A 16,991-nucleotide genomic window follows, 5' to 3' on the forward strand; every position below is an offset into this window, starting at 1 on the left:
ATGTAATATGTAAAAGCTTCCGTTTGGGATCAGACAGAGCTTTTATGGCCTTAAGTTTGAATGATAGCCGTGGGTGGTTCGTATGGATACTGTCAGCTTCCAAATTTTCTAATACCTACCAATTATACAGGGATTTTATCATTTAAGGTACTATAATATTAATTGGACTTAGGTTATCTATCATTCTGTGCCGTTTCCATCGTTTCAGGTTTGTCGATTATTTGTTTATGTATCTTGACTACTTTGTGTGTTATGCAGTAAAAATTCTATAACAGACAGCGGCTAAGTTAACTTTCTACAAATGTAAAAAAAATTCTTACCCTAATCACGCACGTTGTCCTTTCTTAAGCGGTAAGTAACATTGTTATTGCACGCCCTTACTTAAGTTTTCTGAAATACGGCCCCCGCTCTGTGGCCTGCTACAGCATTCGGAAAATCAGTTGTCTTCGTGAATCAGTACTTTTATATGTGAAAAACTATAACCTATATAAAAAAGAATATAAAAACATTCCTTTTTTAATAAAGCCACAGTTTGTGAATTAGTCACTTAAGTTTAATAAGATAATAATCATGATATTTTTGGTGCGTGCATTCAATACGGCTAATTTACTTTTTTCTTGTAAAGTGCTCTTTAGTCTGGAAATACATTTAAAATTGAATACTAATATGCAGACATGTGTGTATATCTACATAAGAATATACATATTTGGATGCTAGTTTTTTTTGTTGTAATTAATGAACACGATACTAGGACATTAAAGTCTTTGTATATATATGAAACAAAACACTTAAAACCTATTTATGTACATCAGTATTATTACGTATTATATAAATTAGTGCAAAAATATTAGGAATGTGACCGGCATTCAGAGTCGATTTTCCATGGAATACTTTACGGGACGCCAATATCTTGCAAAAGCTTTTGTAAAGCCACATAATATTTATGAACAGTCTTTAAAATTTGGGTACGTTTTGACATTTTCATACGGTATACATATGTATATGTATGTATATACCAACCATGTAATATTTTTGCATATTAATATGGAATGTATATTATATGATTAAAATACTTACGTATGTGTTTTTTAACTCTAAGATGTAACGGTTTTGTTTTATTTGTTGTGTTGATAATTTCATACTCGCTTTTATCTATTTTTTTTACTCAATGGACAGCCGTGTTGTTTTTGTATGCAAAGTAGAACTGTAGTTAAATTTGTGTCATACAAACAGTGACGAACTAAATTATTGGCACAGAAGGCTTCATGAACTTTAAGGCACGTTTTCTCCCCTTAAAATGTATATATTTAAATAAACAAAAAAACAAAATAAACAAAAAATAAAACATAACACGACAAAATTTATTTCAACTTTTTACCTTCAATGGTTGATTTTTAAAAATTAAATAACATTAATAAGAGGTGAATTTGCCTGAACAAAATTATTGGCACACTTATTGAAAAACTTAAAAATAAATGAAAATAACTAAAATTAATACTTTGTGGGTAAGCCATTTTGTTTTATAAAGGCTTCCAACCGTCTTGGCATCGAAGAAACGAAATTTTGGGTTGTTTCTGCCCCAATATTCTGCCCGTTTTTCTATTAGAGCCACCTTCAGCCCGGACTTTGTTTTTATCGCGCGTTTTTTAACGCGCCTGTCCAGCTCTTCCCACAAATCTTCAATGGGTTTGAGGAGGCTGCGGCAGAGTATGTTGGACGTTATGTGCGACCCACATACGCACATCATAAGCCGTTTAAGGGAGCTTCTGCTTTGGAAAGAGCAAAACACACCGGACGACCCAAGGCTTTGACCAACAGGCCCACATTATAAAATGGCTTCGATCTGAGTTGAAGAAATTTTTGGGTCCACCCTCACCATTTTTATAATGTGGGCCTGTTCCCGGGCGGACAAAGCCTTGTGTCAGAAGCAGCCACAAAAGGTTTAAAAAAGGAAACGCTATAGTCGAGTGCCGCGACTATGAGATTCACAAAGCGCCACCTACTGTCAGAGAAAGCATGTGGAGTAACTGATAGTGACGTCACTGTCCATGTGAGGCCCTACAAACTATATTTCTTCATAAAGAGCGAAATAATGTTCCGATTTAAAAAATCTTTGGTAAATTGATAGATACTAACAATAATATGTTATACAAGGTCAAACGAAGACATTCACTATAATATTATGGACGCCACAGATTGTGGGCGTAGAGTGGGCGTGGGCATATGAAAGCTCGTGTCGAGTTGCAGTGTTTTCTCTTAAAATTTTCTATATATATCTTATAGTTCTCGCGATTTTTTACATTTTTTCCGGGTTTTGTGGTTAGAAGGAAAAAAGACAATTCCCATTTGCGGCATCATAAAAACGAGTTGCAGTCGCCGGATAATGTACATACATACTTATTTTTAATTTTCTAGCTCTAATATTTCCTGAGATCTGGGAGTTTTAGTTTATTGTGAATGAATAAAGTTAAATGCATTTTTGTTTTCTAGTATGTATCTGATGTATAAAAATAAAAAAAAATTTAAATATCCACTCATCAACACGTTCCTTATTAAAAATACGTATTTAACCCCAAAGAGAAAATTCGTTTCTATTATTTTTTCCATCACTGTATATCTAGATATAGGTTATAAGGCAGTGGGCAGTGAGTTCACCATCAGTTACTCAATATACTTTTTCTGACATAAGGAAGTTATTTGTGAATTTCCACAGCAGAATGAATATTTAAAGATTATATAAAACAGTAACGTGTATCTATAGAAATAGCAGAAAAGAATATTCTGTGTTTTGCGTAATGAAAATTGAGAGCGAGATGAGAGCAGAGCAAAATATATTTTTCGTGTGCTGCTAGAGGTTTGAAAACATCAAAGATTTGAAACATCGATGTTTCTAACATCGAAAGTTTCGATGGTTTGGAGCGAAAACATCGATACTAATCGATACATCAAGTAAATTTTAAAGAAAATAAAAATTTATTCGTGTTTTATATCTAGTTTTAATATTAAATAAGAATTAATTAATTTTGAGATCCATGTTTCGGTTGGTAAAAAGTAACTTATCCACTACGGCAGGCTTTAGAGAGCACTTTCGATCCGAAATTAGTTGTCAGGCTTTGCTGAACATACATTCAGAATCACAAGAAGCACGCACATATGCTTTTTCATAATATATTTCCGAATTTCTTCGCCAGTGTTCTAAAAAAAAAGAAAATAATTAATTTTTGCATTCTTGCAAAATTTGCAAAATAACTTCCAAAAATGCGATCAGATCCTCGTCGGCATTTGATTTAAGCAAATATTGCCTCAACAAAATTATACATCTGCTCTGTTGGAGCTTGTCTTGGATGCAATTTTGCTTTGTAGAAATTCAAGCCTTGTTCGCTTTGGAAGATTGTGTGGTGTTGAAGGCGTATGAGGATATGAGGACAAATTTTTCGACAGTTCTTGTTCTAAAGCCTTTGCAGCTTCGTCGGCATTAAAAGCGTGTAAAAATTATTTTATTTTCATTATAAAATAACGGAGACGTCACTGCTTGAGATGCTTGCCAAATATTTAGCTCTTATAGTTTCTGAGATCTCAGCGTTCATACGGGATATTAAAACTGATTAAGAATGTTTATACTTTATAGGGCTGAAACGCCTGCTACCTGTTTATGCTCTTTTAATATAAAAAAAATATTTTGATTTTAGTTGAAAATAAGTAGTAATGTGCTATTTACACTGTAATTGACAACAACAAAAACCTATCCACACGAATCTTATTATTCTTCTAGTAGTAACATAATTAATTCTTTCTTTACTTTCAGACTATTTCATACTAATATTATTCGATTGAAAGAATCATTTCACAAAAACTTACTGATACAGTCCGAACCGAGCCTTCAAGCAGAAAATCAGGACGAATCATTCAAAGAAATGACACTTCCAAGTGCGGCTCGTGTCTACACAGATGTAAATGCACACAAGCCGGATGAATATTGGGACTACGAAAACTATGTAGTAGATTGGGGAAACCAAGACGATTATCAATTGGTCCGTAAATTAGGACGTGGAAAGTATTCTGAGGTGTTTGAGGCTATTAATATTACAACAACAGAGAAGTGTGTTGTTAAAATTTTAAAACCTGTTAAAAAGAAGAAAATCAAGCGCGAAATCAAAATTTTGGAAAACTTGCGTGGTGGAACAAATATAATTACACTGTTAGCAGTTGTAAAGGATCCAGTATCCCGTACCCCGGCGTTGATTTTCGAACACGTCAATAACACGGATTTCAAGCAACTTTACCAAACACTAACTGATTATGAGATTCGGTACTATCTGTTTGAACTCCTTAAGGCACTTGACTACTGCCACAGTATGGGAATAATGCATCGTGATGTTAAGCCCCATAATGTAATGATCGATCATGAAAATCGAAAATTGCGCCTTATAGATTGGGGGCTTGCCGAATTTTATCATCCCGGTCAGGAGTATAATGTTCGTGTGGCATCGAGATACTTTAAAGGTCCAGAATTACTGGTCGATTACCAGATGTATGATTATTCACTCGATATGTGGTCACTAGGTTGTATGTTGGCATCGATGATATTTCGAAAAGAGCCCTTTTTCCATGGTCATGACAACTATGATCAATTGGTTCGCATTGCTAAGGTGCTGGGCACCGAAGAGCTGTATGCTTATTTAGATAAATATAATATTGACCTAGATCCACGATTTCATGACATTCTACAACGCCACTCACGAAAACGATGGGAAAGATTTGTTCATTCTGATAACCAACACTTAGTTTCTCCTGAAGCACTCGATTTTCTTGATAAACTTTTACGTTATGATCACGTTGATCGACTAACAGCTCGCGAAGCTATGGCTCATCCATATTTTTTACCTATCGTCAATGGACAAATGAATCCCAATAACCAACAATAAAAGGTTATTTCATTATGATGAACACTGTGTTTCGAGATCGGGATCGCAGCCATTTAACATTTATGATAATAATTATGAAAAATATAAAATCGGAAAACAAATAAAGTAAATTAAGCTACTGTCTTTAAAGAAAATAGATTTGATGAACTGTTCGTATAGGAAATAAACATCAAAATTTAACAAGCTTCCACAGCAAAACTCTTAGTTTTGTACAATTTTCTAACAGTGGGAAAAACATAAAAATTATAAAATAAGAATAATATATAATATGATATATGGAAGAGATAGGACAAGAGGACAAATCGTAATTTCTTTTTAAATTTGTATTTAAAGGTACTCAAATGAAATATATCGTTTTTATTTTGCAGTTAGATGCCAGTAAGTGTTCTGTCCAGCTATTAGATAAAAGGCATTAAAGAATTTATTTAAAAAAAATATAAATTTTTTTTACCAGGGGTTATCGATCTTACAAAAAATAAGAGGAAACAAAAGAATTTTACAGCTATTTTTGCAGTAAAGCAAATGTATAGTAAATGTGAGCAAATAATATATAATTGCTGAGGGCAGTTGCGGTAAGTAAATTATAGGCAACGGTAAGCTAATATCGGCAGTCAAAAGTTTTTTTAATTTTTTAAAAACTATAAATTATTTTTTTAAATGCATTCATAGTGAGCAATCATCATAACATCCTGAAGAGTTTATTACAATCTCAGTCAGAAGTTTGCAATGAGTGAATAATAAATTTCCGATGCTGTTGAGTATAGTAGATCAGGCGAGTTGGTCTAGCCATACTTGTCTCTACGTTTCTACATAAGCAAGTTGTAACGGTCCTACTTTGAGAGGGCAAGTAGTTCGTTCCAATTTTTGTTTGGTTCAGGTGTGGTTTCTGGGAGGAAGGCCACCCCGATCCCAGAGTATGACGCAGGTTACTTTAGTCAGCAGAACGAATAAGTTTTATGGCAAGTAAAGGTTACAGAATTTAAGCTTGGGATGACGATGCTCTCCTCCGCGGTGTGGATCTGCTCCTGTAGGGGAAGGTGAGGGATGATGTGTGTAGAGATCCGGAGACCCGCTACAAGAGAAGTATCATCGGCTGATGCCGATGGGAGATGTCGTCTCGGTGGGACCGAGGGAAATTTGTAAGATCCAGCACTAGGCCGGCCAAAAAGTGTCTATCGCTGTCGCCAGAAGTTTACACCTCGCGTAAGCTGATCTTACCTGATCACGGTGGGGCCCTTAGTTTTGCCACGGCAGTGTGCCCGTTTGTCGTGGTTAAGGCGCGCCCGTGAATTTAAGTTCAAATTCTACTGCCTTCGTTGTCCTTATGTATAGCTTATTATTATTTATGCGCCATGTAGGCGTCATACCACCCTTCTCTCCGAAGAAAGCTTGAACTTTCAGGTGGTGATCTTCCGACCGCGCCCGAAGATCACCCTCCAAGTCTTCTCGTCCTCCGGAACCAGGATGCTCTTCCGCTGTCTAAAACGCTTCTTATCCCATCGTTCCTAGATGGCACTAATGGTGGAGGGTCGGAGAACCACGTCCGCCGGCATCGTCCCTCGTCCTGGGGTGGGTCCGCGACCTCCCCAAAATGACACTCCGTAACGCTGCACTGTAAGACATCCCTGTCGGGGTACTATGCGCACTTATCGAATCTCTACTGTACTTATATACAGCACCAAGGCATACATAATTTATATGTATGAATACACTGTGACACTTTGTTGCAATGTTATTGTAAACATCCCAATTCAAGTGCATGTGTAACATGATCACATATATGCGCTATGGACTTAAAGTGCTGACCACGCGTTTCCTCGCTGGCCGTCGCGTTTTTACATTCAAACCAAAGAGAGCGCATAACACATTCCTTCCGCCAATATATAACAACATATATATATGTATACATAATGCAGCCGCTCCGCTGCTGGCTTTACCGGCAGCGCAGCTACGCGGCTTAGCCTAAGCATAGGCTTAATGATTTTGTACAAAAAATATATTGTCCAACAATTAGAGCGACAAGTACATGTTGCTCCAGATAATAAAGATCACAATACTAAATCAATGTGTTTGAATAATGAAGAACTTATCTAAAGTGATTGCATTGCAACTTCACCACATGGCATTATAAAGAACTTAATCTAAAGTGATTGCATTGCAACCTCCTACAGTGCGCTCCAGGGATCGTGTCGGTGGTGTCGAGGGCTCCTCGCGTTTCTGCACTTCTTGATTATCTCTTTGGGAGGTGTTTCGTGACACTGTCTCGGCCCGATTCTCCTCCTTCCCTCGGGTGGCACCTAAGTGTTATATGCCAGCATCAACTCCGGCAGATCCTTGTCCCATTTGGTCTGATCTTCTCCTGCCAGCTCCGCTATCATGGTTATTACCGTTTAGTTAGTGCGGTCATTAGGGTTCTGTTGCGGTGTGTATGGTGCGTTAAACTGTTGCCGTATTCCCCAGAGATCCATGGCTGTCATCGTCTTCCCTGTGAATTGGACTCCATTATGGGATATCAGGACCTTCGGTGCTCCGACCCTTGCTATAACTCTTTCCCGGAACATCCTCAAGAATGCGTCCGCTATCGCCTGTCGCACCGTAGCTAACACCATCCTCTTTAAGAATTTATCGATTCGAGCGTGGGATTACTGATACAGTCCGAACCGAGTCTTGAAGCAGAAAATCAGGACGAATCATTCAAAGAAATGACACTTCCAAGTGCGGCTCGTGTCTACACAGATGTAAATGCACACAAGCCGGATGAATATTGGGACTACGAAAACTATGTAGTAGATTGGGGAAACCAAGACGATTATCAATTGGTCCGTAAATTAGGACGTGGAATGTATTCTGAGGTGTTTGAAGCTATTAATATTACAACAACAGAGAAGTGTGTTGTTAAAATTTTAAAACCTGTTAAAAAGAAGAAAATCAAGCGCGAAATCAAAATTTTGGAAAACTTGCGTGGTGGAACAAATATAATTACACTGTTAGCAGTTGTAAAGGATCCAGTATCCCGTACCCCGGCGTTGATTTTCGAACACGTTAATAACACGGATTTTAAGCAACTTTACCAAACACTAACTGATTATGAGATTCGGTACTATCTGTTTGAACTCCTTAAGGCACTTGACTACTGCCACAGTATGGGAAGAATGCATCGTGATGTTAAGCCCCATAATGTAATGATCGATCATGAAAATCGAAAATTGCGCCTTATAGATTGGGGGCTTGCCGAATTTTATCATCCCGGTCAGGAGTATAATGTTCGTGTGGCATCGAGATACTTTAAAGGTCCAGAATTACTGGTCGATTACCAGATGAATGATTATTCACTCGATATGTGGTCACTAGGTTGTATGCTGGCATCGATGATATTTCGAAAAGAGCCCTTTTTCCATGGTCATGACAACTATGATCAATTGGTTCGCATTGCTAAGGTGCTGGGCACCGAAGAGCTGTATGCTTATTTAGATAAATATAATATTGACCTAGATCCACGATTTCATGACATTCTACAACGCCACTCTCGAAAACGATGGGAGATTTGTTCATTCTGATAGCCAACACTTAGTTTCTCCTGAAGCACTCGATTTTCTTGATAAACTTTTACGTTATGATCACGTTGATCGACTAACAGCTCGCGAAGCTATGGCTCATCCATATTTTTACCTATCGTCAATGGACAAATGAATCCCAATAACCAACAATAAAAGGTTATTTCATTATGATGAACACTGTGTTTCGAGATCGGGTAGCAGCCATTTAACATTTATGATAATAATTATGAAAAATATAAAACCGGAAAACAAATAAAGTAAATTAAGCTACTGTCTTTAAAGAAAATAGATTTGATGAACTGTTCGTATAGGAAATAAACATCAAAATTTAACAAGCTTCCACAGCAAAACTCTTAGTTTTGTACAATTTTCTAACAGTGGGAAAAACATAAAAATTATAAAATAAGAATAATATATAATAAGATATATGGAAGAGATAGGACAAGAGGACAAATCGTAATTTCTTTTTAAATTTGTATTTAAAGGTACTCAAATGAAATATATCGTTTTTATTTTGCAGTTAGATGCCAGTAAGTTTTCTGTCCAGCTATTAGATAAAAGACATTAAAGAATTAAAAAAAAAAAATATAAATTTTTTTTACCAGGGGTTATTGATCTTACAAAAAATAAGAGGAAACAAAAGAATTTTACAGCTATTTTTGCAGTAAAGCAGTAATATTTAAATGTGAGCAAATAATATATAATTGCTGAGGGCAGTTGCGGTAAGTACATTATAGGCTACGGTAAGCTAATATCGACAGTCAAAAGTTTTTTTAATTTTTTAAAAACTATAAATTATTTTTTTAAATGCATTCATAGTGAGCAATCATCATAACATCCTGAAGAGTTTATTACAATCTCAGTCAGAAGTTTGCAATGAGTGAATAATAAATTTCCGATGCTGTTGAGTATAGTAGATCAGGCGAGTTGGTCTAGCCATACTTGTCTCTACGTTTCTACATAAGCAAGTTGTAACGGTCCTACTTTGAGAGGGCAAGTAGTTCGTTCCAATTTTTGTTTGGTTCAGGTGTGGTTTCTGGGAGGAAGGCCACCCCGATCACAGAGTATGACGCAGGTTACTTTAGTCAGCAGAACGAATAAGTATTATGGCAAGTAAAGGTTACAGAATTTAAGCTTGGGATGACGATGCTCTCCTCCGCGGTGTGGATCTGCTCCTGTAGGGGAAGGGATGATGTGTGTAGAGATCCGGAGACCCGCTACAAGAGAAGTATCATCGGCTGGTGCCGATAGGAGATGTCGTCTCGGTAGGACCGAGGGAAATTTGTAAGATCCAGCACTAGGCCGGCCAAAAAGTGTCTATCGCTGTCGCCAGAAGTTTACACCTCGCGTAAGCTGATCTTACCTGATCACGGTGAGGCCCTTAGTTTTGCCACGGCAGTGTGCCCGTTTGTCGTGGCTAAGGCGCGCCCGTGCATTTAAGTTCAAATTCTACTGCCTTCGTGTCCTTATGTATAGGTTATTATTATTTATGCGCCATGTAGGCGTCATACCACCCTTCTCTCCGAAGAAAGCTTGAACTTTCAGGTGGTGATCTTCCGACCGCACCCGAAGATCACCCTCCAAGTCTTCTCGTCCTCCGGAACCTAGATGGCACTAATGGTGGAGGGTCGGAGAACCACGTCCGCCGACATCGTCCATCGTCCTGGGGTGGGTCCGCGACCTCCCCAAAATGACACTCCGTAACGCTGCACTGTAAGACATCCCTGTCGGGGTACTATGCGCACTTATCGAATCTCTACTGTACTTATATACAGCACCAAGGCATACATAATTTATATGTATGAATACACTGTGACACTTTGTTGCAATGTTATTGTAAACATCCCAATTCAAGTGCATGTGTAACATGATCACATATATGCGCTATGGACTTAAAGTGCTGACCACGCGTTTCCTCGCTGGCCGTCGCGTTTTTACATTCAAACCAAAGAGAGCGCATAACACATTCCTTCCGCCAATATATAACAACATATATATATGTATACATAATGCAGCCGCTCCGCTGCTGGCTTTACCGGCAGCGCAGCTACGCGGCTTAGCCTAAGCATAGGCTTAATGATTTTGTACAAAAAATATATTGTCCAACAATTAGAGCGACAAGTACATGTTGCTCCAGATAATAAAGATCACAAAACTAAATCAATGTGTTTGAATAATGAAGAACTTATCTAAAGTGATTGCATTGCAGCTTCACCACATGGCATTATAAAGAACTTAATCTAAAGTGATTGCATTGCAACCTCCTACAGTGTGCTCCAGGGATCGTGTCGGTGGTGTCGGGGGCTCCTCGCGTCTCTGCACTTCTTGCCTATATCTTTGGGAGGTGTTTCGTGACACTGTCTCGGCCCGATTCTCCTCCTTCCCTCGGGTGGCACCTATGTGTTATATGCCAGCATCAACTCCGGCAGATCCTTGTCCCATTTGGTCTGATCTTCTCCTGCCAGCTCCGCTATCATGGTTATTACCGTTTAGTTAGTGCGGTCATTAGGGTTCTGTTGCGGTGTGTATGGTGCGTTAAACTGTTGCCGTATTCCCCAGAGATCCATGGCTGTCATCGTCTTCCCTGTGAATTGGACTCCATTATGGGATATCAGGACCTTCGGTGCTCCGACCCTTGCTATAACTCTTTCCCGGAACATCCTCAAGAATGCGTCCGCTATCGCCTGTCGCACCGTAGCTAACACCATCCTCTTTAAGAATTTATCGATTATGACCACGAGCGTGGGATTACTGATACAGTCCGAACCGAGTCTTGAAGCAGAAAATCAGGACGAATCATTCAAAGAAATGACACTTCCAAGTGCGGCTCGTGTCTACACAGATGTAAATGCACACAAGCCGGATGAATATTGGGACTACGAAAACTATGTAGTAGATTGGGGAAACCAAGACGATTATCAATTGGTCCGTAAATTAGGACGTGGAAAGTATTCTGAGGTGTTTGAAGCTATTAATATTACAACAACAGAGAAGTGTGTTGTTAAAATTTTAAAACCTGTTAAAAAGAAGAAAATCAAGCGCGAAATCAAAATTTTGGAAAACTTGCGTGGTGGAACAAATATAATTACACTGTTAGCAGTTGTAAAGGATCCAGTATCCCGTACCCCGGCGTTGATTTTCGAACACGTTAATAACACGGATTTTAAGCAACTTTACCAAACACTAACTGATTATGAGATTCGGTACTATCTGTTTGAACTCCTTAAGGCACTTGACTACTGCCACAGTATGGGAATAATGCATCGTGATGTTAAGCCCCATAATGTAATGATCGATCATGAAAATCGAAAATTGCGCCTTATAGATTGGGGGCTTGCCGGATTTTATCATCCCGGTCAGGAGTATAATGTTCGTGTGGCATCGAGATACTTTAAAGGTCCAGAATTACTGGTCGATTACCAGATGAATGATTATTCACTCGATATGTGGTCACTAGGTTGTATGCTGGCATCGATGATATTTCGAAAAGAGCCCTTTTTCCATGGTCATGACAACTATGATCAATTGGTTCGCATTGCTAAGGTGCTGGGCACCGAAGAGCTGTATGCTTATTTAGATAAATATAATATTGACCTAGATCCACGATTTCATGACATTCTACAACGCCACTCTCGAAAACGATGGGAGATTTGTTCATTCTGATAGCCAACACTTAGTTTCTCCTGAAGCACTCGATTTTCTTGATAAACTTTTACGTTATGATCACGTTGATCGACTAACAGCTCGCGAAGCTATGGCTCATCCATATTTTTACCTATCGTCAATGGACAAATGAATCCCAATAACCAACAATAAAAGGTTATTTCATTATGATGAACACTGTGTTTCGAGATCGGGTAGCAGCCATTTAACATTTATGATAATAATTATGAAAAATATAAAACCGGAAAACAAATAAAGTAAATTAAGCTACTGTCTTTAAAGAAAATAGATTTGATGAACTGTTCGTATAGGAAATAAACATCAAAATTTAACAAGCTTCCACAGCAAAACTCTTAGTTTTGTACAATTTTCTAACAGTGGGAAAAACATAAAAATTATAAAATAAGAATAATATATAATAAGATATATGGAAGAGATAGGACAAGAGGACAAATCGTAATTTCTTTTTAAATTTGTATTTAAAGGTACTCAAATGAAATATATCGTTTTTATTTTGCAGTTAGATGCCAGTAAGTTTTCTGTGCAGCTATTAGATAAAAGACATTAAAGAATTTAAAAAAAAAAATATATAATTTTTTTTACCAGGGGGTTATTGATCTTACAAAAAATAAGAGGAAACAAAAGAATTTTACAGCTATTTTTGCAGTAAAGCAGTAATATTTAAATGTGAGCAAATAATATATAATTGCTGAGGGCAGTTGCGGTAAGTACATTATAGGCTACGGTAAGCTAATATCGACAGTCAAAAGTTTTTTTAATTTTTTAAAAACTATAAATTATTTTTTCAAGTGCATTCATAGTGAGCAATCATCATAACATCCTGAAGAGTTTATTACAATCTCAGTCAGAAGTTTGCAATGAGTGAATAATAAATTTCCGATGCTGTTGAGTATAGTAGATCAGGCAAGTTGGTCTAGCCATACTTGTCTCTACGTTTCTACATAAGCAAGTTGTAACGGTCCTACTTTGAGAGGGCAAGTAGTTCGTTCCAATTTTTGTTTGGTTCAGGTGTGGTTTCTGGGAGGAAGGCCACCCCGATCACAGAGTATGACGCAGGTTACTTTAGTCAGCAGAACGAATAAGTATTATGGCAAGTAAAGGTTACAGAATTTAAGCTTGGGATGACGATGCTCTCCTCCGCGGTGTGGATCTGCTCCTGTAGGGGAAGGGATGATGTGTGTAGAGATCCGGAGACCCGCTACAAGAGAAGTATCATCGGCTGGTGCCGATGGGAGATGTCGTCTCGGTGGGACCGAGGGAAATTTGTAAGATCCAGCACTAGGCCGGCCCAAAAGTGTCTATCGCTGTCGCCAGAAGTTTACACCTCGCGTAAGCTGATCTTACCTGATCACGGTGGGGCCCTTAGTTTTGCCACGGCAGTGTGCCCGTTTGTCGTGGTTAAGGCGCGCCCGTGCATTTAAGTTCAAATTCTACTGCCTTCGTTGTCCTTATGTATAGCTTATTATTATTTATGCGCCATGTAGGCGTCATACCACCCTTCTCTCCGAAGAAAACTTGAACTTTCAGGTGGTGATCTTCCGACCCCCCGAAGATCACCCTCCAAGTCTTCTCGTCCTCCGGAACCAGGATGCTCTTCCGCTGTCCAAAACGCTTCTTATCCCATCGTTCCTAGATGGCACTAATGGTGGAGGGTCGGAGAACCACGTCCGCCGGCATCGTCCATCGTCCTGGGGTGGGTCCGCGACCTCCCCAAAATGACACTCCGTAACGCTGCACTGTAAGACATCCCTGTCGGGGTACTATGCGCACTTATCGAATCTCTACTGTACTTATATACAGCACCAAGGCATACATAATTTATATGTATGAATACACTGTGACACTTTGTTGCAATGTTATTGTAAACATCCCAATTCAAGTGCATGTGTAACATGATCACATATATGCGCTATGGAACTTAAAGTGCTGACCACGCGTTTCCTCGCTGGCCGTCGCGTTTTTACATTCAAAACAAAGAGAGCGCATAACACATTCCTTCCGCCAATATATAACAACATATATATATGTATACATAATGCAGCCGCTCCGCTGCTGGCTTTACCGGCAGCGCAGCTACGCGGCTTAGCCTAAGCATAGGCTTAATGATTTTGTACAAAAATATATTGTCCAACAATTAGAGCGACAAGTACATGTTGCTCCAGATAATAAAGATCACAATACTTAATCAATGTGTTTGAATAATGAAGAACTTATCTAAAGTGATTGCATTGCAACTTCACCACATGGCATTATAAAGAACTTAACCTAAAGTGATTGCATTGCAACCTCCTACAGTGCGCTCCAGGGATCGTGTCGGTGGTGTCGGGGGCTCCTCGCGTCTATGCACTTCTTTCCTATCTCTTTGGGAGGTGTTTCGTGACACTGTCTCGGCCCGATTCTCCTCCTCCCCTCGGGTGGCACCTAAGTGTTATAGGCCAGCATCAACTCCGGCAGATCCTTGTCCCATTTGGTCTGATCTTCTCCTGCCAGCTCCGCTATCATGGTTATTACCGTTTAGTTAGTGCGGTCATTAGGGTTCTGTTGCGGTGTGTATGGTGCGTTAAACTGTTGCCGTATTCCCCAGAGATCCATGGCTGTCATCGTCTTCCCTGTGAATTGGACTCCATTATGGGATATCAGGACCTTCGGTGCTCCGACCCTTGCTATAACTCTTTCCCGGAACATCCTCAAGAATGCGTCCGCTATCGCCTGTCGCACCGTAGCTAACACCATCCTCTTTAAGAATTTATCGATTATGACCACGAGCGTGGGATTACTGATACAGTCCGAACCGAGTCTTGAAGCAGAAAATCAGGACGAATCATTCAAAGAAATGACACTTCCAAGTGCGGCTCGTGTCTACACAGATGTAAATGCACACAACCCGATGAATATTGGGACTACGAAAACTATGTAGTAGATTGGGGAAACCAAGACGATTATCAATTGGTCCGTAAATTAGGACGTGGAAAGTATTCTGAGGTGTTTGAAGCTATTAATATTACAACAACAGAGAAGTGTGTTGTTAAAATTTTAAAACCTGTTAAAAAGAAGAAAATCAAGCGCGAAATCAAAATTTTGGAAAACTTGCGTGGTGGAACAAATATAATTACACTGTTAGCAGTTGTAAAGGATCCAGTATCCCGTACCCCGGCGTTGATTTTCGAACACGTTAATAACACGGATTTTAAGCAACTTTACCAAATACTAACTGATTATGAGATTCGGTACTATCTGTTTGAACTCCTTAAGGCACTTGACTACTGCCACAGTATGGGAATAATGCATCGTGATGTTAAGCCCCATAATGTAATGATCGATCATGAAAATCGAAAATTGCGCCTTATAGATTGGGGGCTTCCCGGATTTTATCATCCCGGTCAGGAGTATAATGTTCGTGTGGCATCGAGATACTTTAAAGGTCCAGAATTACTGGTCGATTACCAGATGAATGATTATTCACTCGATATGTGGTCACTAGGTTGTATGCTGGCATCGATGATATTTCGAAAAGAGCCCTTTTTCCATGGTCATGACAACTATGATCAATTGGTTCGCATTGCTAAGGTGCTGGGCACCGAAGAGCTGTATGCTTATTTAGATAAATTTAATATTGACCTAGATCCACGATTTCATGACATTCTACAACGCCACTCTCGAAAACGATGGGAGATTTGTTCATTCTGATAGCCAACACTTAGTTTCTCCTGAAGCACTCGATTTTCTTGATAAACTTTTACGTTATGATCACGTTGATCGACTAACAGCTCGCGAAGCTATGGCTCATCCATATTTTTTACCTATCGTCAATGGACAAATGAATCCCAATAACCAACAATAAAAGGTTATTTCATTATGATGAACACTGTGTTTCGAGATCGGGTAGCAGCCATTTAACATTTATGATAATAATTATGAAAAATATAAAACCGGAAAACAAATAAAGTAAATTAAGCTACTGTCTTTAAAGAAAATAGATTTGATGAACTGTTCGTATAGGAAATAAACATCAAAATTTAACAAGCTTCCACAGCAAAACTCTTAGTTTTGTACAATTTTCTAACAGTGGGAAAAACATAAAAATTATAAAATAAGAATAATATATAATATGATATATGGAAGAGATAGGACAAGAGGACAAATCGTAATTTCTTTTTAAATTTGTATTTAAAGGTACTCAAATGAAATATATCGATTTTATTTTGCAGTTAGATGCCAGTAAGTTTTCTGTCCAGCTATTAGATAAAAGACATTAAAGAATTTAAAAAAAAAAATTATAAATTTTTTTTACCAGGGGTTATTGATCTTACAAAAAATAAGAGGAAACAAAAGAATTTTACAGCTATTTTTGCAGTAAAGCAGTAATATTTAAATGTGAGCAAATAATATATAATTGCTGAGGGCAGTTGCGGTAAGTACATTATAGGCTACGGTAAGCTAATATCGACAGTCAAAAGTTTTTTTAATTTTTTAAAAACTATAAATTATTTTTTCAAGTGCATTCATAGTGAGCAATCATCATAACATCCTGAAGAGTTTATTACAATCTCAGTCAGAAGTTTGCAATGAGTGAATAATAAATTTCCGATGCTGTTGAGTATAGTAGATCAGGCAAGTTGGTCTAGCCATACTTGTCTCTACGTTTCTACATAAGCAAGTTGTAACGGTCCTACTTTGAGAGGGCAAGTAGTTCGTTCCAATTTTTGTTTGGTTCAGGTGTGGTTTCTGGGAGGAAGGCCACCCCGATCCCAGAGTATGACGCAGGTTACTTTAGTCAGCAGAACGAATAAGTATTATGGCAAGTAAAGGTTACAGAATTTAAGCT

The 16,991-nt window shown here is 38.4% G+C and overlaps 1 protein-coding gene and 3 pseudogenes across 1 annotated transcript; all 4 read left to right on the forward strand.

Annotated features, from left to right (window-relative positions):
* Nucleotides 1–381: 381 nt before the first annotated feature.
* On the forward strand, nt 382–8,832 carry LOC108118279 (annotated as a pseudogene).
* LOC121530102 (casein kinase II subunit alpha) lies at nt 3,886–5,123 on the forward strand. Its single transcript, XM_041818499.1, has one exon. The coding sequence runs from the start codon at nt 3,915–3,917 to the stop codon at nt 4,923–4,925; it is 1,011 nt and encodes a 336-aa protein (XP_041674433.1). The 5' UTR covers nt 3,886–3,914; the 3' UTR covers nt 4,926–5,123.
* A 2,432-nt stretch (nt 8,833–11,264) lies between the features above and the next one.
* LOC121530103 lies at nt 11,265–12,495 on the forward strand (annotated as a pseudogene).
* A 2,504-nt stretch (nt 12,496–14,999) lies between these two features.
* LOC108103522 lies at nt 15,000–16,204 on the forward strand (annotated as a pseudogene).
* The last annotated feature ends 787 nt before the right edge of the window (nt 16,205–16,991 follow it).

Source organism: Drosophila eugracilis, unplaced genomic scaffold, assembly GCF_018153835.1.
Source record: "Drosophila eugracilis isolate 14026-0451.02 unplaced genomic scaffold, ASM1815383v1 contig_2174, whole genome shotgun sequence".
Classification (NCBI taxonomy): Eukaryota; Metazoa; Arthropoda; class Insecta; order Diptera; family Drosophilidae; genus Drosophila; species Drosophila eugracilis.